This window comes from Puma concolor, chromosome F2, assembly GCF_028749965.1.
Source record: "Puma concolor isolate L17-30 chromosome F2, mPumCon1.1.hap2, whole genome shotgun sequence".
Taxonomy (NCBI): domain Eukaryota; kingdom Metazoa; phylum Chordata; class Mammalia; order Carnivora; family Felidae; genus Puma; species Puma concolor.
In genome coordinates this window covers 79,212,537-79,232,964 of record NC_141684.1, presented here as the reverse complement: position 1 = coordinate 79,232,964, position 20,428 = coordinate 79,212,537, and the positions used below count along the sequence as shown (strand labels likewise).

General features: G+C 45.8%; 1 protein-coding gene across 9 annotated transcripts in view; it reads right to left on the bottom strand.

The window, feature by feature from the left end:
- Positions 1-10,822: 10,822 nt before the first annotated feature.
- ST18 (ST18 C2H2C-type zinc finger transcription factor) overlaps positions 10,823-20,428 on the bottom strand; it is a 144,148-nt gene continuing 134,542 nt past the window's right edge. For all 9 annotated transcript variants that reach the window (XM_086695286.1, XM_086695287.1, XM_086695284.1 and 6 more), the window contains 3 exons: positions 18,705-18,808; positions 16,363-16,506; positions 10,823-13,307 (listed from right to left, as the gene is read on the bottom strand). In XM_086695286.1, the coding sequence (XP_086551412.1) occupies positions 13,167-13,307; positions 16,363-16,506; positions 18,705-18,808 (389 nt within the window). In that variant the 3' untranslated portion in view covers positions 10,823-13,166. The remainder of the gene's footprint in view (positions 13,308-16,362; positions 16,507-18,704; positions 18,809-20,428) is intronic.

Below are 20,428 nucleotides of genomic sequence, written 5' to 3'. Positions count from 1 at the left end.
CAGATCATGATCTCACAGTTCGTGAGTTTGAGCCCCACGTCCGGCTCTGTGCTGACAGCTCAGAGCCTGGAGCCTGCTTCAGATCTGTGTCTCCCTCTCTCTCTGCCCCTTCCTGCTCACGCTCTGTCTTTCAAAAATAAACATTAAAAAAAAAACAAATCTAACACAATTAAGTGTTTACTCTTTATATTAAATTGGAAAATCTTGGATGGGTCTAGAGGATATAATATGCTAAGTGAAATAAGTCAGTCAGAGAAAAACAAATACCACATGACTTCACGCACATATGACATTTAAGAAACAAAACAAATGAGCAAACAAGAAGAGAGAAAAACAAAAAAGACTTAAGTGTACGGAACAAAGTGTTGGTTGCCAGGGAGGAGCTGGATTGGGGGATGGGTGGAATAGATGAAAGGGATTAGGAGCACACTGGTCATGGCGAGCGCTGAGAATCATGTCGCCTTGTTGAATCGTTCTATTTCACACCTGAAACTAATATAACACTGTACGGTAATTATACTTGGAAAAAAAAACATAAAAAACAAAACCCAGCAAAATTAGAAAATCCTGGCATAATTATTAGTCATTCAGAGGATAGCAATTGTTCAGGGGCTCTGGCAGGAAGTTCTGGATATCTGATTGAACATGGACCCAGAAATAATGCCAAGATTTCCCACTTTTTCATAATTTCAGTGCTTCAAAGGTATTAAGGTGACAAATGCCTCCCACTGAAACATTGAGAGGTTCAATGTTAACTTGGATAATAGCTGGAAATGGATTTCTGATCCGTTTCTTGGTCGCATGTGTCTCTGAAAGCATTTTGGCACGTATTTGATCTTAGTATAGCTTGGAAGTATATCCAATAATGGGGCATTGGTTTCTTTCTCCACTGAGTGAAAAAATAATCAAGTTTTGTGCAACTATTAACTCCAGGTGATTGAACTGTTTGATCTGTAGTTTGCTTTATTCAGGACATTCTGTCTTATCCTCAACATTAGAAATTATATTTTGCTTTTAAAGCTATAGGGTCATCATACTTCTGACACTGACTATCTTTGAGATCCCAACTTAACAAAGCTGCATAAAATCTGAGAGATGATTTCATTAGCAGTATCAGGGTAATTAAAAATATCTTTATTTCATTCTTCATTTAAGGAAAATCTCGATTAGGGGCGCCTGGGTGGCTCAGTCAGGTGAGAAACAGACTTCAGCTCAGGTCATGACCTCTCGGCTCGGTTCCTGAGTTCGAGCCCCGCGTCAGGCTCTGTGCTGTGAGCACCAAGCCTGCTTTGGATCCTCTGTCCTCCTCTCTCTCTGCCCCTCCCCTGCTCGCTCTATCTTAAAAATAAAATAAAATCATTAAAGAAAGAAAGAAAGAAAAATCTCAATTAGCACATACGTCTTCCCTTTTATTAGAAAGTGCACTTCAGGGTGAAAAACCAAACTCACTTCCTGGTTCTTTACAAAGAACGCTAAGAATGTGTATATTTGGTGTCCGAAGGTAATTTTCCAACTTTCACTGGTTCCTTCAACACGGCATTAAGATCAAGAAGCATATTGCAATGCCAGCTGCCCCCTGTGAATGAAGTGGTTTGTGGGTCGGCATTCAAGTTGAACCAGCTCATTCCAGTACTAACGCCCTTCCTTTTTTTCACACTTAGTACTGATACTAAGTATAAATAATGGCTTAAAAATTGTCATTCGTTCGGAAAAAAAAAAATCTCACAGATTTTGGGCGATAAGAGAAAAGGCTCCCCCGTTAGCTGTGTGGCAGTGTTTGGAGATGCAGGCTCCAGACCCCAAATGGTGGGGTTCAAACCCAAGCTCTGCCACCTAGAAGCTTTATAATTCCAGTTTATTGATTGATTTATTAAGAGTGCAGTTTGTGGCTTTTAGTTTTTTAATGCTTATTTATTTATTTTAGGGGAGAGAAGGGGGGGAGAGAGAGAGAGAGAGAGAGAGGGAGAGAGAGAGAGAGAGAGAGAATCCCAAGCAGGCTCTGCACTGTCAGTATAGAGCCTGATGTTGGGCTCAAACCAACGAACTGTGAGATCATGACCTAAGCTGAAATCAAGAGTCTTGGGTGGTTAACCGACCGAACCACGCAGGCGCCCCACATGATCCCAGTTTAGGAAATCCCTACAAGCTTCAGTCTCCCCGTATATCAGTGGGGAGAGTGTTCATGTCTGCCTCACGGGAGTATGTTTTCTAGGTTGAAATACTTGTGTTGGAATTGCCGTCTCTTCGTTTCCACGTCGACGAATCAGTTTTGGGCCCTTGCTTCACTTCTGTATCAACAAAACAAGACAATGAAAACGTAATCAACGCAAACATAAGGCACAGCGGACAAAAATACATTTGCAGAGACGAGCTGCACCCCATTAACAAAATGTTAGCCTGTATAAACTAACCCAGGGCATCCACAGCTTATGTGCAATTCTTAAGAACCAAACTGATAAAGGGGATTTCTGCAGGAATAATCATTTGGATTATAGTCCCCTTCCTGTTCTTCTGAAACTGCTGCACCCCTGAGAGATTACGGGGCAGAACCCCGGGACTCACTGTGGCCTGCTCACCACACCTGAGAAGCCCAGCGTTAGATGATCAGCTCAGCTTCAGAGGTTTTTTTTTTTTCCACCTGTCGTAAACAAACAAACGAACAAAACTATTATCTATCTATATCTATCACCTATCCATCTATCTATCTATCTATCCATCTATCTGTATCTACCCATCTATGTATCTCTATCTCTATCTATCTACCTATCATCTATCTATCATTATCATGTCTCTATCATCTATCTATATATCTATCTATCAATCATCTATCGTGTGTGAATTTTCTTAGCTACTCTCAAAGTTATAATAATTCTACCTTTACAAATGTTTCCTTGAACTTGGCCTTCCTCCTAACTTTCACTGTAATTACCTTTGGTCACGCCCTCACCATCTTTTCAGCCTTTGCAGTAGCCTCCCAGCTGGTGTTCCCAAGTTACTTTCTACCATCTACTTCCTCCCCTTCCCAGGTCCAATATTTTTCTTAGTCAAGGACCAGGTTGCATATAATGTGGGGAGAACCATGGTATTTCGAGTTAGACAGACCTGGGTTTGAAGGACTTAACTCTCTTGAGCCCTATGTAAAATATTGGTACAAATACCTGCTTTGTGGAGAGACTTTCTAAGATTACATATGCTCAGCAGCTTTTGGGTTACATTAGACATGACTCTTTTGGGTGCTCATCAACTTTGACTTACTCAAGATTCGTGTGTCTGTGTGCTGGGGGCGAAGACAGCGTGTGTGCTTTTGATTAATCCCTCCCCAGATACACGCAGTAAAGGAGTGTTGGATCGAGGCGTCTATGGTCAGGCTGTGCTATGGTCATTAGTAGATAGTGGCTTGCTCCTGCAACATTCTGAGAACCTGTGCCGTCCCTTTGCCTAGAGACTCCTGCTGACGTTGGCTAGCTGGTCCCCACAGTAGGCCATCCCTGTCAGCCTTAAGGCCTCAGGATTCCTTAACCCCACCATAAAATCTCTGAAGATTTACCCTGGAGAGCAGAAACCATCTATCTCACATAGCTTGCCATATACATTAATACAACTAATTAATATTGTTATAGTGTCTTTATCCACTTGACTTTTCAATTCCAGGAAATTCTGCCCAGGAAGATAAAGCTGGAAATAACTTTATTCTTCATTTCATAACACCCCCCCAACCCCAAATCTATTTAAATGGACGTCAGAGCAGTCAATTTTCAATAGATAGCGTCAGACATCTATTTGCTCTCCAAGACTCCCTGCAGAATGCTCACCTCTTAACCCATGTCCAATGATTGTAAGCCATCATATCACATAAATGACCCGATCCTAGTTAGGCAGTGTCATAGAAAGATCTGTCTTCAACCAGAACCCCACAGTATAAATAACCCATGATTGTCTTTCCCCTTCCAGAAGTGCTCTCTTCCTGTGGCAGTAATGAACTCAGTTTCTTTTTTTTTTTTTTTTTTTTTTTTAAATTTTTTTTTTTTTTTTTCAACGTTTATTTATTTTTTGGGACAGAGAGAGACAGAGCATGAATGGGGGAAGGGGAAAGAGAGAGGGAGACACAGAATCGGAAACAGGCTCCAGGCTCCGAGCCATCAGCCCAGAGCCTGATGTGGGGCTCGAACTCACGGACCGTGAGATCGTGACCTGGCTGAAGTCGGACGCTTAACCGACTGCGCCACCCAGGCGCCCCCGAACTCAGTTTCTTTAATCAACAAAAGATTGTGCTTGTGTAAAAGACAAGAAATCCACCTGATGTTTTTTTTTTTCTTTCTCCTCCTCCTCCTCCTCCACCTCCTTCTTCTCCTCTTTCTTCTTTTTTTAAGTAGGCTTCATGCCCAACATGGGGCTCACAACCTTGCGATCAAGAGTCACATGCGGGGGCACCTGGGTGGCTCAGTCGGTTGAGCGTCCTACGTCAGCTCAGGTCACGATCTCACGGTTCGTGAGTTCGAGCCCCGCGTCAGGCTCTGGGCTGATGGCTCAGAGCCTGGAGCCTGCTTCCGATTCTGTGTCTCCCTCTCTCTCTGCCCCTCCCCCATTCATGCTCTGTCTCTCTCTGTCTCAAAAATAAATAAACATTAAAAAAAAAATTTAAAAAAAAAAAAGTCACATGGTCTACTGACTGAGACCACCAGGACCCCTTTTCTGGGTTTTCTAATTTCCTCTAGGCTCTCTAAGCTTCTAAGTCAGCACTATATGTAGCTATGTACTAAAAAAGATCCCAACTATTCTAGCGATCTTTTGTTTCTTTAAAAACTGTTTACTTATTTTAAGAGAGACAGAGACAGAGCATGTGAGCAGGGGAGGGACAGAGAGAGAGGTAGAGAGAGAATGTTAAGCAGGCTCTGCACTGACTTGGGGTTCTGTCTCACAAACTATGAGATTATCACCTGTGCTGAAATCAAGAATTGGATGCTTAACCGAATGAGCCACCCAGGCACCCCTATTAGTGATTGTTTAAATCAGAATTTGATTCTGTAGATTGGTTATCCTAAAAAAAAAAAAGCAAACTAAAATGATTAGATTTTCAGGTTATGCTAGCTTATTTGGTATACCTGTGGATTTTATGGTCTGATTAGCTACTTCGGTTCTTTGTCTGAATACATAAAAATTATAATAATCTCATCTGTTTTCATAGCTGGAGGATTTCTCCCTCAAAAAAACATACAAAAATCATTATTGACTTCTAAGCTGTAGAAAAGGTAAAAAAGCAGAATATTTTCTTAGATTTTCGTTTTGAATGTTCTGCTGGCTTCTTGCAGAAGGAATGGTCAGAAAGCACCGTTGGATAGATGTGTAGTGAAGTCCACACGTGTAACTTCACACTTTCTAGCAGTTACATTGAAAATAAGTAAAAAGAAAAGGGGAATTTTCATTTTAAAACCGTAGTCTATTCGACTCAATACACCCAAGATACGTTTGTGTCTCCGGGGGCACCAGCCATAATGCAGCGCTCAGCCCCTACTATTGCAGATGGTGCCGGAAGGGCAGGCAGGCTGGGGGGAGAGTCTGCTCGGGACAGATGGAACAAGGCGGCTCTTTAGGGGGGGGCTGAGCAGACGGGAAGGGGTAAGCCGTCCCCAGCTGTGCACAAGTTACTTAACCACTTTGTGCGAATCTTTTCAGAATGTGTAATGACTAGGATTCTTCACTCACAGAATTGGACTGAGAGTTAAATCATGTACGTAGAGCACTTGAGCAGCTCCCGGCGAACACGGAGCACCGAACAAATGTTAACACATACACACATACACACAGAGTGTTTCAGAGCACCTATGGAAGCAGGGAGCAGGCTTGGTGCGTGTCCGGACCCCATGAATCACCTTCTGTTCCATGTAAGGAATTCGAATTCACTTTTTACTTACTTTTCAAAATCCTTATGTTACCAGGGAATGATCGCTTTTCTTGTCTTTGTTTCTTCTCTTTTGCCGGAGTCCCACTCCAGCGGGAAGGATGAACGGAGTCGGCGAAAAAGTGAAAAAAAAAAAACAAAAAAAACAAAAATAAAAACGGGCACAGACAACAGCAGTGTGTCGAACTGGCCGCTTCGTTGTGGCAAACGTGGCATTATATTTGCCGGCAGTTTCCTTGTAGCGTGCGTCATCTATGTTTTCTGGCATTACCTGATTCTAAAAATGTTCCTATGTGTAATCACCCTTTAAGGAATAACATGGTTATTTTCTCATAATGTTCCCCCCTGCCCTTTGCTTATTGATTAATTTCTTACATTATTTTCATGATGTATCTACATTTGTCTGTCATCTAAAAGCATTTGCTATGCTGTTTTCGTGAAAGGTCATCTATCTCTCAACACCTCAAGTGGAACAGTTACAGGGACGTGACCTCTTAGTTGTTTCTCTGAACCGCTTGTGGCTTGAGGAACAAACGTGTTCGCCTCGGTCCGAGGTGCCAGGAGGGGGCCAAGAAGGCCCTAGAAACCCACACCTTATACATTCTCAGAGAGACCATGCACCTAGGAACTAATGAACCATTCTGTACTTTAACCGACTAGGTTCAGTCATCACCTGGAATGCCTCCTGGGGGCCAAGTGGGCCTAGAGGTCGGAGTAACCTGTGCCCATAGATACACTCCTTAGTTACTGGAGTGGGGCTTTCAAATCCATGTTTTCCTTCCTTGGCTGGGAAATGTATGGGGCTATCCTTCCTTTAGGTAGAGGAGCCTTTATAGGGGGTGGCAAGGGCTAAATGTAGGGCCGCACAATTTCCTTGCGGAACCTTATTTTCTTTCCCCAATGGTTCTTTTCCCAGGGGTCCTGTCGAAGGCAATTCCCCAAGAGACAATTCCCCAGGTACTTTTATTAAGGCCAAATTACATAAAAGCGGGATATAAGAAGCTTCGCTGTCGGCGGGCCGCCCTGCAGTCCCGATCCATCCACCGCCCGGGGCCCTGCCGTCAGGCTGGTGGGATTGCTCGGCTTCCGGCACTCTTTCCCCTTCACCCCCTCCACCCTCTACTCCTTTTCTTCTTCCTCCCCTGGCTCTGTGGACTATTTACCCTTTCCTACGGATCTAGAGGATCTGAGGGAGATGGAAAAGGGCCTGTGGGAGAGAATAAAAGCATTCCGCTTTGCTTTATGTTTGCAGAAGTATCCAGTGAGGTTGTGGAAAATGTTTAGAGTCAAGCTCTTAGCTGCTGGATGATTCAAAATTGACCCAGGGGTGTACCTGCTTACTGAAAAATTGAAGATCCAGATATGGATTCCTGGCTGTGTGTGGGAATTACTTGGGTGTGTCGAATGCTGTTCCCACAGAATCCAGACAAAATGATCTGTTGATAACACAAAACTCAGTTTACCCTGGCAGAGTCTTTGCAAAGGGGGGGGGTGTTTGTGTGGTCTGGGGGGTCTGATTTAAGGAAGACTTTTTAATAAGAGTGCAATTGGAATGGGATAGATTCACGACATAACAGTTTAGAAGAGACGCCACAGCAAAGCTGGGTCAAAGTGAGTCTAGAAGAGAGAATAGCCCTTTCGGGCTGGCTGTTGTCCTGAGACGGGTATTTACTCTGAGAGTACCTTGAGCAGTTCCTGTTCAGATAAATGCATTGTGAAGAAGTTCCCGGAACAAATAATGAAAATATTTTCAATTTTTCTCCCTGGGCAGAGATTTCCCGGAATAGTAAACTCATGCTAATGGACACAACCCGATAGTGGAGACATGTCGGAGAGGACAGTGACCTGTGTCCTGGGCACAGCCAGCTGTGTGGGTGGAGATGTTTCCGGTCCTTGAAGGTTCTCCTCTTCGTTTTTGAAATTCAAGTACACCAGTCTTGGAAATAAGTGTTTACAAGGATGTCCCATGGTTAAAAGTTTGATCCTTTAAAAGCATTATTAAGGTGTCAAATCCCCAAAGTGCATATCTAGCTCATACGTCCGACTCCCAATTTCATCTCAAACCAAATAATCAGTCACAGAAGAAAGATGACTGTATTTATATATGGTAATACATATTTGAGTGGAAAATTGTAAAACAACAGCTGTTTCTTAAGATCAGGGAACTTCACGTTCTCTTTTATGTTTTTGAATATTTAATAGCTGGTAAAGGTCAGTGCAGTGGCCTTTTATTGGGCAGAGGTCAATCCCAAACTGTCGAGCACACACAAAGCAGCTGGTGCCAGAATACAGTAATTATGTTGTTTTGCCCTAAAAAAAAATGAGTTTTTACATTTTCTTTCTTTCTTTCTTTCTTTCTTTCTTTTTTTTTTTTTTTGGCTGTGAATACAATGCATAGTAAGATTTTCAATCCCAATTCATCAAATAAATTATTAAAGTGTCATATTTTTATGCTACGCCCTTCCAAGAGAAATACATCATAAGAGTGTGGTTTAAATGTGAAAATGATGCTTCTGCGAACAACTTTCTCTGGAGTGGTGATTAAAATGACCGCCTCTTGCCCAGCGACTGCGACTTGTGGCGGGGGGATGGCGGCCAGCGAGCCAGGGGTTGGCTAAAGACAGTAATGACGGTCTGGTCTGCAGAAGGGACAGGAACTGCCCTCCGGGTCAGAGTTGGGTTGAATCCTGACCCTGGTACTTATCTCCGGGGCCTCAAGCAAACTCTTTTTCCTGTCTGAGCCTCAGGTTTCTATTTGTATAATGTGGATCGTGATCCCATGCACTGTGGCCGTGAAGCGTAGGCGAGCCAGCCCAGGGGCTCAAGCCGTCTTAACCAGCTCTTGTTTACCAACCGTGAGGCGGCATCTGACCATTCTAGACTGTCAGTAACTAGACTGATGCCCGTGGACTGGACCTTCCAAAGGTTAGAAAGAGGTCGGATCCTGTCTCCACCTTTTCCCAGTTTTCTGGTCTGGGGCAAGTCACTCACTTTCTAGAGCACCAGTTTCCTCATCAGTTTAATCGGACGGGGCGATATTCACTCCATGAATCCGTTTGAGGATTTCAGGAGACGCAGCATCCAAGGCTCCACTGATGGTGTGTGACAGTGTAGACAGCTATTAGCCAATTAAATCTGCTTACTTTATAATTATCTGCTGAATAACGAGAGGAAATAGCAGGGCACTATTCCCAGAGCACACTAAAATGGTCATGCTGTGTGGGAGGAGAGGTGGAAAACATGAGTTTTGTGACTGTTAAGAAATCATCTATGTATCATCGCAAGGTTCGTTTTCAGAACTTCTTCCAGCGAGGCAAGTGGGAGATTCATTCGGCGCCTCTCGTTTCGTCCAGGACATCGGTTCAAGTGGAAGCGTTTTAGTTCTGGGCCTGAAGACCCGGGCACCTTCCACGCAGTGGTGGGAACGGTCTCTACGTAGTAGCCGGAAGACAAGCGCAACACTCACCGTCAGTTGTTAGGTTCTCCCGGACGGCGAAGGTACAGCGCTGAGCCCAACTGCCTCGCTTTGACGTGGAAAACGTTAACTGTGTGCATGATTACCTCCAGCGGAAATCCGATCCCGCCGTTCCGTGGTCCTGGAGCTTCCTCTGGCATTCTGGAGTCTGCTCCTGGAAAGGAACACCCCTCGAGGTGGCCGGTTACAGCGCGGCCCCGGTCGGGCACTCGCCTCCTCGCTTCTCGCGACGTTTTTGATCTGTTCACTGCCTTAGTCTGCTCTGTTGACGATCGGTCCCGCCAGCATGCCTTCGCACATGCAGTTCCTGCTGCCCGCAATGCCTTTCCGCGCACCTGCCCAGGGCCCCTGAAAGCGGCGCTTTTCCGGGACCTGAGTTCCCTGTGCACACTGTCTCCGCGGGAGCCTGCACGGCCATCGCGGTAGCCGGTACTCACCTCGCTGTCCCTCGCCGGGCCGATGGGCATGGAAGCCGGAAGCGGGGCCGGCGTAAGTGTCCTCCGGTGAAACCTCTGTCGTGTGACTGTATGAGGCCTACCCATCACGCTCTTGTTTCCCAGAGGACTCGCGCTCCTCGTCTGGCGTGTTCAGAGACAGGGCCACAGACCCCAGTTACTGATGGAAAATCCCAGTCGGGGCAGGATGCACACGCGCTGTGGAGGGTGAGCTGAGAACACGGCCGAGCAGCTTTGCACCTGGTGACCCGTTTTCCCAGGAGGCCTCATGTGCCCGTTCGACAGGAATAACTTTCGTGACTCAGAGCCATGTTGGTCACTAACTGCCGGGCGCCAGCCCCCGCCCCGTGGAGGTCCCCCCAAGTGCAACCCGGGGCGTGCCTCTGGGGTTCCACCCAGACTTCCCTTCGGTCAATTCTGCTTCATTGCATGGAGTACAGGGGTTTTACCACATGGAGTATAACGTCAGCTAGTCCTACGGATGGGCAAGGCTGGGCAGAAACCGGACAATTAAATGAAGCTGGCTGCTTGACATTAGCGAGGAAGAACACAGAGGCAAAGGAGACGTTGTCGAGAACTCACCATGACTTTCCTTTCCTTTGAGTTCAGCGGGCTCGGATGGATACAGGGAGGTACCCAGTCCCCAAAGCGGTTGTGGAACTCGCAGGGTGGGGCCTCTGTCTTCCTGCTTACTAGCTACAGGGGAGCTGGTGACCCATTCGTGCCAGTGCAGGTCCCCCCTGCCCCGAAGGCATCCGCTGGCCCCCATGTGTGTACTGAACCGAAGGCCGAGACAACTGATCAGTTGGCAAAAACTCCTGTCCGCTCGGGAAGAGGCCATCAGCCGAGGGGCCCGGCTGGCACAACTGAAAGTCACCAGGGCCCTTCGGCTCCGCGGTAGCTCACCTCAGCGGAGCTCCTCGGGGACTGAACTTTCCGTGGCATGGCGACGGTGGGCCGTAGCTAGTGGCCCGAGAAAGATCACAGCACAGCTCATTATCAATTTTTATTTCCTACCATACATCAAACGTACAGCACTGAGCACAATTTCGTTGCTTTGATGTAAGAAATATTAATCGTTTGAAGAAACAGTATACAAACAAGCTACTTGAAATAAAAAAAATGCATACATCATTGCCTTTTTGTGGTTTACAAAAGACCCAGTTTACAGTGTCTACCTTTAACAGAGTTGAAAGGAAAAAAAAAAACCAGTGCACATGACAAAACACATCAAGTACCAAGGAGGCAAATAAATACAACATATTTCACCAAACATTCTGCTCAAACTATGCCAACACAAATAAATTAACCCGAAGCCATAGTAAATTATAGTAATAAATACATAGGTCGGTAAGAGATTTCTTTTAAATTAAATAAAATATATAACAGACTTGTTAAAATATTTAGCAAATTAAACTTTCGTCTTTGTCATAAGTGAACTTATTCGTATGCATCTATCGAGGACTGTATAGCAAAATGTTTGCAAGTACGTAACTTTTAATAGAAAACTTTGTTTGGCGTCCCATTTATAATAGACAGCACATATGGTAGCTCTTCTTTTTTTTTAAATTGATTTGTAAATAAACACCGTTCCTACCTAAGAACAGACATCTCATTTTCACTAAACTAAGGTTCGAGGGTTCAAATGAACCCCAATCCGAAGGTAAGCCCCACTTAGTACATAACAATGACCACAGTGTCATGGGAGTGGAATTACTGTTGATACGCCTTTTCATTTGTGCAGATAACAGTAATAACAGTGGAATATATCAAGCCTGTGAGTGCCATCACTTTCAATCTACGTGTCCATGAGGCTAATAAAAAATAAACACTTTTGTTAGAGCACAGAAAATGAAGCCCACGCTAAGTTCAAGTGTCCATTTACACGGAGGCACATTGCACACGAGGTGTGTGTGCACACCAAAAAGGCAGTTTAGCTGGTTGTCTATACCTTTTTCTTAAAAAAAATAAATATAAAAAAACTTTTGAAACAATGCTTAACTACTTTACAATCCCTGAAATAGACATTGCCTTTACTATAGCAACTACTAAACTCTGATCCACCCGGAAATTCAAGATTGCGGGCTCAATTTCCCGTGTGCGTGAGTGCGTGTGAGTGCGTGTATCTGTGGGTGTTGTGTGGGTGTGAGTTGTGTACACTTTGTAGCGCCTGTTTGGTTTTTATCAGATTGGAAGTTTTCCTGTTGCTTAAGGAGGGTAAGACAACGTCGCCAGTGTTCAAAGCAGTTACTCACATGGGAGTAACGTTCTTTCGCGTGTTCGTGTATTTTCCATTCCTTTCTAGTCCACCCAGTAAGATAAATGCTATTTCAGGGGATATGGTACCTACAGATTCTCCCATTTGGACGTGTTTGTATTTGCTAAGTACAAATCTACACCAATATTGTCACTTGTATAGCGTAGCCACATATGGCAGGGAAGCCTGGCTGGTCACATCAAGCCTTATTTCTCATCTTGGGATAAGAGTTGCCAACTATCTGATACGACTTGAAAAACAGACAGACAAATCTGCATCACTAAAAAAGCTTATGTTTCTTTAAAACATGTCAAATAAATAATCCATAGTAACTAAGACCGTACAGCCAAGTCGAATACTTTGCTGATTGCTATATTTAATTATTGCTGACAAATTCTGAACAGGCGGTCTTTCAGTACGCTGTGCTTCTGCGAGTGCGCATTTGCCACTAGTGGGCGCTATTTATCTTATTTCTTCCCCGCTCCTCGCCGCAAGCCCGTTTACAAATACAAAAGCCAGTGAAAGGGGGGGAAAGAAGTGCGCAATAAAAATCAAACCGGACCATAGTGCAGTCCTTCGCCAAGGATTTCCTTCTTGCTTTTCGGTTTTCTCATTGAAACCCAGCAAGATATGTGATGTGAGAGTAGCCTTTCTCTTTAAACTCTATCGGAAAATAAATTAATAAACACACTTGTAAAAATATGGCAGACTTCAAAATGCAGTTAAAAGATAAAAAACTCTTTGATTAGAAATAAATAAAATATAAAAATGTCACATTTATTTTACATATACTTTACAAAAACAAACAAAAATAACCCAAAAGAGTGCAATGAAGAAATAAAATAAAAACATATGAAAATAAATAAGATCTAATATTTGACTGCATTGCTTTTAATCCACAGAGTCTATCATAGTTCTTCTCTCCTTTTTATGTCAGCTGGGGGGGGGGGGGATTAGTGCAATGTTGCAATCGTAGATGCAGTAGGGCCACCCGCGCGCCTTCGCAGCACACGGGCCCCTTCCAGATCCGGCTGTGTTCCTGCTGTTTGCAATTTCTGTTGCCCCGCAGCGCTGTGGGTCCTACACATGGATGCCCTTCACTGCCTGTTTGATACTTTCCAGCAGAGCTTTGCATTCTGGGGAAGAGTCCCGTTCCAGATTGCTGTACATGTCTGTCAGTGTATTTACATATGCTTCAAAATTCTGCTCGCTGATAGGTCCCTAAATGAAGATAAAACACATTGAACGAATCAGAGTGATTGAGGCTGGGACAAAAGGGGGACCGAGTAACACAAAGGGTAGCAATGGCCCCAGAGTCTGAGAGGGAAGGGAAGGGTGCCCGTGGCTGCACGGAGGGTGTCGGGATTCACCTGTTCCGCCTTTACTCCGTTAATGGGCTGGATGTGACGGACTGTCCGGAATTTTGTGCTCAGCTTGGAGCCACACGAGGTGGATGTCTAGCTACTGGGCTGGACCCCTCGAAGCTGCACAACTTCCCTCCAGACGCAGCCTCAGCAACTGCACACGCTCGGCACAGCCCAGACTCCCTGTTTGCAGAAGGCGAACGTCCGAGGGGCTGCGGAGGAATGCTTTGCTGGAACCAGGTGGTTCCTGTGGCAGCACTGGGCTGGGATTGAGGGCTAAGATCGGAGCAAGTTGCTCACAGACCGGGTGGAAATTGTTCCTTTTTCATCCTCAGACGCTTTTTTGTCCATTTTTCCCTCGATGCATTGCGACATCATTGTAATGTACTTTTTATTTTTCTGTTTCTTTTCTAGGTAGCATTTCAGATTCGCAAAGTCAGGATCTGCTTGTGCCTTATCCTTTTTGTGTGTTTTGGTAGCTCCTTTGCCTAGTGGGGTGCTTCACACAGTGGTCGCTTGATACATGTAAGTCACACGCGTGCCTGAAGGGAAATGGATGACACAGGGGGAATGCCACTAACCGCCTCCTGGTGCCTCCATTTCCCCACATTTTTGAAAATGTGTGACACGTGCTTTACTTGCTTCACAAAATGCTTGAAGAAAGGACTTTTAAAAGGTCTAAATACGGGGCGCCTGGGTGGCTCAGTTCGTTAAGCATCCTACTTGGGCTCGGGTCATGATCTCACGGTCAGTGAGTTCGAGCCCCGCGTCGGGCTCTGTGCTGACGGCTCAGAGCCTGGAGCCTCCTTCTGATTCTGTGTCTCCCTCTCTCTCTGCCCCTCCCCCGCTCATGCTCTCACGCTTTCAAAAATAAACATTAAAAAATTTAAAAAGAAAGTTTATTTTTGGGGGCGCCTGGGTGGCTCAGTCGGTTAAGCGCCGACTTTGGCTCGGGTCATGATCTCACGTTTGTGCCTCACCCATGTCAGGCTCTGTGCTGACAGCTCGGAGCCCGGACTCTGCTTCAGATTCTGTGTCTCCCTCTCTCTCTGCCCCTCCCCCGCTCTTGCTCTGTCTCTGTCTCTCTCTCTCTCAAAAATAAAGCATTTAAAAAGGTCTAAATACTATAAAGGATGTTATTGTTATCGCTGCCATTTAGAAAGCAGGCTTGCTAAATCTGACGGTTATTTTGTTGTGCTGAGCAAAGTGCTGATTGATTGATTGATTGATTGATTGATTTTTATGTAATTTATTGTCAGGTTCGCTAACATACAATGTGCAGTGTGCTCTTGGCATCGGAAGTGGATTCCCGTGACTCATCGCTTCCATACAACCCCCAGTGCTCCTCCCAACAAGTGCCCCCCTCGATGCCCATCACCCATTTTCCCCACCCCCCCGCCGCCCCCCGCCCCCTTCCACCCCCTTCCACCCTCAGTTTGTTCTGTGTATTTAAACGTCTCTTAGGGGCGCCTGGGTGGCGCAGTCGGTTAAGCGTCCGACTTCAGTCAGGTCACGATCTCGCGGTCCATGAGTTCGAGCCCCACGTCAGGCTCTGGGCTGATGGCTCGGAGCCTGGAGCCTGTTTCCGATTCTGTGTCTCCCTCTCTCTCTGCCCCTCCCCCGTTCATGCTCTGTCTCTCTCTGTCCCAAAAATAAATAAACGTTGAAAAAAAAAATTTAAAAAAAAAAATAAATAAATAAACGTCTCTTATGGTTTGCCTCCCTGTCTGTGACTGTTTCTTTTTTCCTTCCCTTCCCCCGTGGTCTTCCGTTAAGTTTCCCAACTCACATGTGAGTGAAAACACAGGACGTCTTTCTGTGGCTTATTTCAGCAAAGTGCTGATTTGAATCATGAATGTCATCTAACGACGGTTTCCTGTTTGCCCTGTCGTGTGTTTCTTGGAGAGTCTGTAACCCGACTGCGACCCTGGCGGCAAGCTGAGTAAAGGCCACACGGTAAAGCCGGGTTCACCTGGCTCTTGAACCTTGATCGAATTACACGAACTCTCTGAACTTTGATTTCCTCAGCTACGGACTCAGCCGAGGAGTCCGTGAAGGAAGAGCTACTAATGGATACAAATTTCAAGTAGGAATTACACAAACGTTCATAAATAGTATCATAATAATATCCAGTAATTTACCTTGATACTGGCCATAAAGTAATAATTTATTTTCCTTTGTGTTCTCTATTATCACATTATCGATTTTCTTTTTTTATTGTCAAGAGACACATTTGGAATTGAGTCGGATGAGGGCTCCATGCTGGAAAGTGGGGCAAATTGAAGGATTTCGTGCTTTCAGGAAACCCAGTCCTCTTTTGTCATCAAACTGCTGCTTCTTTAAATCATTCTGTATATAAAATTTGCAGCTTTAAAAAACTTGTTCTAAAAATGCATGCATTAATGAAATGAAAAGCATTCAACAATGCAGCCTCTCTTCCAAATGTGTGTTTTATTTATGAAAACGTGATAGAAACCCGTTATCTCTGCATTTTAAATAGCTGCCAAAACTCAAACACGTTTCGGTCTTGAAAGGATGTTTTGCTCACTTTTTTATTCCATGGGAGAACTTAAGTATGTTCTTCATGCTTAGCAGGAAAAAACCCCACCAAGTTAAAACACTTTTTTTTTTTTTAATGGTTCTTGAGTTGGGTGGCTGGCTTAAGCTTTCCATTTAGAAACAAACTTTTAGTGAGGGGGCTCTGGCCTCCGACATTCATCTCACATCGTAAAGCGACATTTGAATCAGCCGCCACCTCTAAAGGACTCGGGCGAGATCCACCACGCTCCGCCTTACTGTAACTTGGCCTGCGTATCCGCCACGGTCCCCGGCGGGGAGGTCGTCGCCGGGCAGCGGCCGTGGCCGGCAGCCCGGCGGCGACCTTGCTTGCGGAGGTGCCGCCTCGGACTTACCATCTGCGGGAGCTGGATGTCCGCGAGGCTGGAGATGAGAGCTTGGCTCAGGCCAGCCAGCTCCTTGAGCAGGCTTTCGTTGTTCTGCTCTATGAGCTTGTTCTCCTCCTCTATGGTCTTTAGGTTGCTCTCCATCGATGTGATCTGCAACGGAAAGGACCTGGGGTAGGAGCGGCTGATCTGGGGGAGCGCGAAAGGCTTCTCTCCCCGGGGGAAGGGCACCTGCTCACCCTCACTGCCAAGGAGCGCGTGCCCCCCAGCTTCTCCTCACCAAACCGCAACCCATGCGATCACTCTAGGTCTTGGGATCACATCGCCAAGTTTACATCTCTAGCCCGGACTTCTCCCGTGAGTCGCCACTTCCGCCTCTCCAAGTGGCCGGACGGTGGCGGTCTCCAGCTCAGCAGGTGCAAGAGGGAGCCTTCGCAAGAGGGAGCCTTCGCTGCGTCCCCCAATCCCACTCCACACGCAGTCCTCGCCTACCCAAACGGTAGCAACTTGAACCTCGCTCAGACCTTCGAGGTGTCCCTGAAGGCTCTCTTTCTCTCTCACTGCACACCCACTGGGCTCCTCCTTCGCAGTCTCCAAGATGGACACCGTCCCCACCTGCACTGCCGGCCCCCGGGTCCACCCCCTGGAGTGACCGTGGATGCCTTCTCACAGGTGGCCCTGCACCTGGCTTGGCCCCATGCAATCTCTTCTTGGCTCGTCTTCAACAGTTACCAATACCAGTCTCTTCAAATGTAAGCCCGAAAATAGATCAAATATGATGGATTTATTGATTGATACTGGCTCAAAACCCCGTAATGGTTCTGCATTAAAGCCAAAATTAAAACCAATGGTTCTGGGGCACTTGGGTGGCTCGGTGGGTTAAGCGTCCAACTTCGGCTCAGGTCATGATCTCACGGTCTGTGAGTTCGAGCCCCACGTGGGGCTCTGTGCTGACAGCTCGGGGCCTGGAGCCCGCTTCGGATTCTGTGTCTCCCTCTCTCTCTGACCCTCCCCCATTCATGCTCTCTCTCTGTCTCAAAAATAAACATTAAAATAATAATAATAATAATAATAATAATAAAAACCCAATGGTTCTGCAATAAAAACCAAGCTCTTTAAACGGGCCTCTGGGATGCTCCATGGGTGACCTCTCTTGGGATCCCCACCTCGATCACTCACCTGCACATGCTCCCCTCTACTATTTCTCAGAACTCTGGGCCTTCTTAGGATTTAGGGTTTTTGCACTTGTGGTTTTTACGGTTTGAAATGCTCTGCCCCCATACCTGTTTGACGACCCCCTTCAGCTTCTCAAGTCTTTGTCAACACATTTCCTTCTTCCCAGGCCCAGGTTAAAATCCGGCCACTTCTCCCTGTCCCCTTGTCTCATACAATGTAATTTGTCATGTACGATTTTTTTATCCTGTATCTCCCCCTTCTAGACTTTAAGCTCGTTGAGGGCAGAGGTCTTGCTTGCTTCACGAATGGTTCCCAAGAGGAGTCCCCATGATTTGTAAACCAATGCATCAAGCTCTTTTGTATACCTGCTAGCTATTAAAGGAAGATTATAAAACTGGTCACGGTGGCTTAGGAAACCAAGTTCTGTTTGAAGCCACAGTGAGTGAGGACTTCTGAGAGTCGGTAACCAGAAAGGCCCTAAAACCCCATGTTTCAGGAGAAGACAGAAGGGGGGAAGAAACTTCTGCCCAGGCTTTGTCTCATTATTCTCATCCCTCTGCCTTGCTGCAATATGGTCATTATTCGTGTTTAAAAAAAAAAAAAAATCCTGGACTGAACTTTTAATTTCCATTTGGATACATTTAGTCAGGGGGTGGGGCAATCATAACACAGGAGATTACAGAACTGAGAAACTGCTTGGGTTTTTTCAGTAAACACTCTGTCCAGGAAAATCTCCAGAAAGACCTGTTTCTAACAAACACATGTTCAGAGGTGTTCCAGAAAAAGTAAATGGGAAAAGTTGCTCTGTTTTATTTGAGTTTTGAATAAAACTAAGTCTTCTTGTATCTTTTCGTGACAATTTTTCTAAATCACGATGTGTTCTGTGGGACTCTAATTACAGGACGATCGGCTTTGCTTCTAAATCCTTTAATGCACCCAAGACAAACGCACGAGTAGCTTTGCCTCCAGCTACCAAACCAGTGGTGGCCCGGGGTGACCGACCTACGTACCCAAGCTTTGCAATATGGTGTCACCGAGGCACGCTCAGTGTATTCATAGTAAGGTAACGGTTTATCTTTCATCACAGGGTTTGACTGTTCAGTGTTTTGCCCCCACTAATGGTCGTGATCACTTTAAAGACAACGAATAGCTTTCTGTCGTTTTGTTGTTTTTACCTGCGTCTGGAGTTTCATCATATCTGCTTCAATTTTAAGGTTGGATTCATTCAGTTCTTTTATTTCTTCATCCAGGTGCCGAATTTCTTCATCACTCTCTATACCTACAAAGAGTCAGACCCTCTTGAGTGCAAACGGAAATGTGAGACAATGAGAATACAAGTCATTTTATGTTTTGTTTGTGGTTTGCTAAGTGAAAATTAGTGTTAATTTGAAATGCTGAATTTTTACCCTGACCCATATCCAAGATTCTAAAAGAGTGGGTTCCAGAGTTACGAGATGGGATTTCTTTGTGAGACGAGGGAGTAGAAAAGAGCTTTTTCTACTTTTCTACATTCTGCCCTGGGGTTACTACCCTGGAAGAGAGTCCCTTGTCCCCTGAAGGTGAGCCTCCCATGCTCTGTGACCCAGCAACTCCATTCCCAGGTCCACACCCGAGACAAACGGCCGCCTGTGTGCAATGGAAGGTGGGCATGAGACGTACGCGGCACATTCACAAAAGCCCAACCTGGCAACACACGGCACGCCCACCAAAAACAACGCGAACAACGCTTACCAATATAATGTTAAAACGAACCCGTAAGCCCTGAAGCTTTCCACAAAGCAGGAAAAACCAGGTGGCCGTTTTGTGGGCACGTACTGCCTTATTGTAAGGAATTAAGTGCCTGGATCAAAACGGGCCAAGCGGGCACCAATGAAGAGAGTACTTCACAAGATCGATCTAACACTGGGCTCCGAGATTCAGTAAAGAAGAAAAGCGAACCGACAGCTAAGATCCCCGCAGTTCAGGACCTCCATCGTTTTGAATATGAGTCAACCGTGGGACACGGCTCCTAAGAAAAAATACACAATTCCCCAGGACCACACTAATGGTTCTGTAACATCCGGGATACGGGACTCAGGATTTATTCCGAACTGGCTGGCTGCACCTGGAGAGTTCCGAGCACCGAGCTCAACTGGTTGCTACCCTAGACAGGATCTTCTTCAGACAACTGGGTCTGAAATACTTGATTGGGATGACACCAGGGAGCGCAGATTCCCAATTAAACATGTTCCGAGGGCTCTAAGCGCTTGGCATTTTTCTGATTTCAGCAGACGAAAGCTTCTATTGTTATATTTCTTTGTCAAATTGTTTTTCCTTTCTGTCTCTTTGGAATAAAATTCCACTTCAGAAAATGGCATTTTCTTACATAGTATCTGGTGAGGCAGACCCTAAGTCTGATAAAAGATGAAGACCTGGGAAGGAAACACACGCGGTGCTTTGAGAACCCTCACTGGGGAAGGCTCTTTTAATCTGAGCCTTTACCACTACAAAAAAGGCAGGCCCTTGAAAAGCTTGGGACCCGGGTGGGATGAACATCCTGGGGGACGGAGTAGAAAGCACAGAGGCCTGGGGTGGGAAGGCAATGAATGGGAAGGTCCGCTCCCTGGACTGTAAGAAGGCCCCCGTGAATGAACGCACGGTGAGTGACGAAAGCAGGCCACCTCACAAAGAGCTTGGGTTTATTCTCGGGCAGTGGAAGCCCGTGAAGAGTTTTAAGCAGGGGAGTTGATGCGATCTGGTTGGCTTTTCAAAAGCATAGCTCAGTCCTGAGTAGAGGATGCGGTGAAAGGGAGCCGGAAGAAACCAGGAGACTGGTTAGGAGATTATCCCTGGGGTCCTGGCCCGTCGGATGGCCCTTTGCCCCGTGGCAGTGGAAGCAGGGCTGACGGAAGTGCACTCA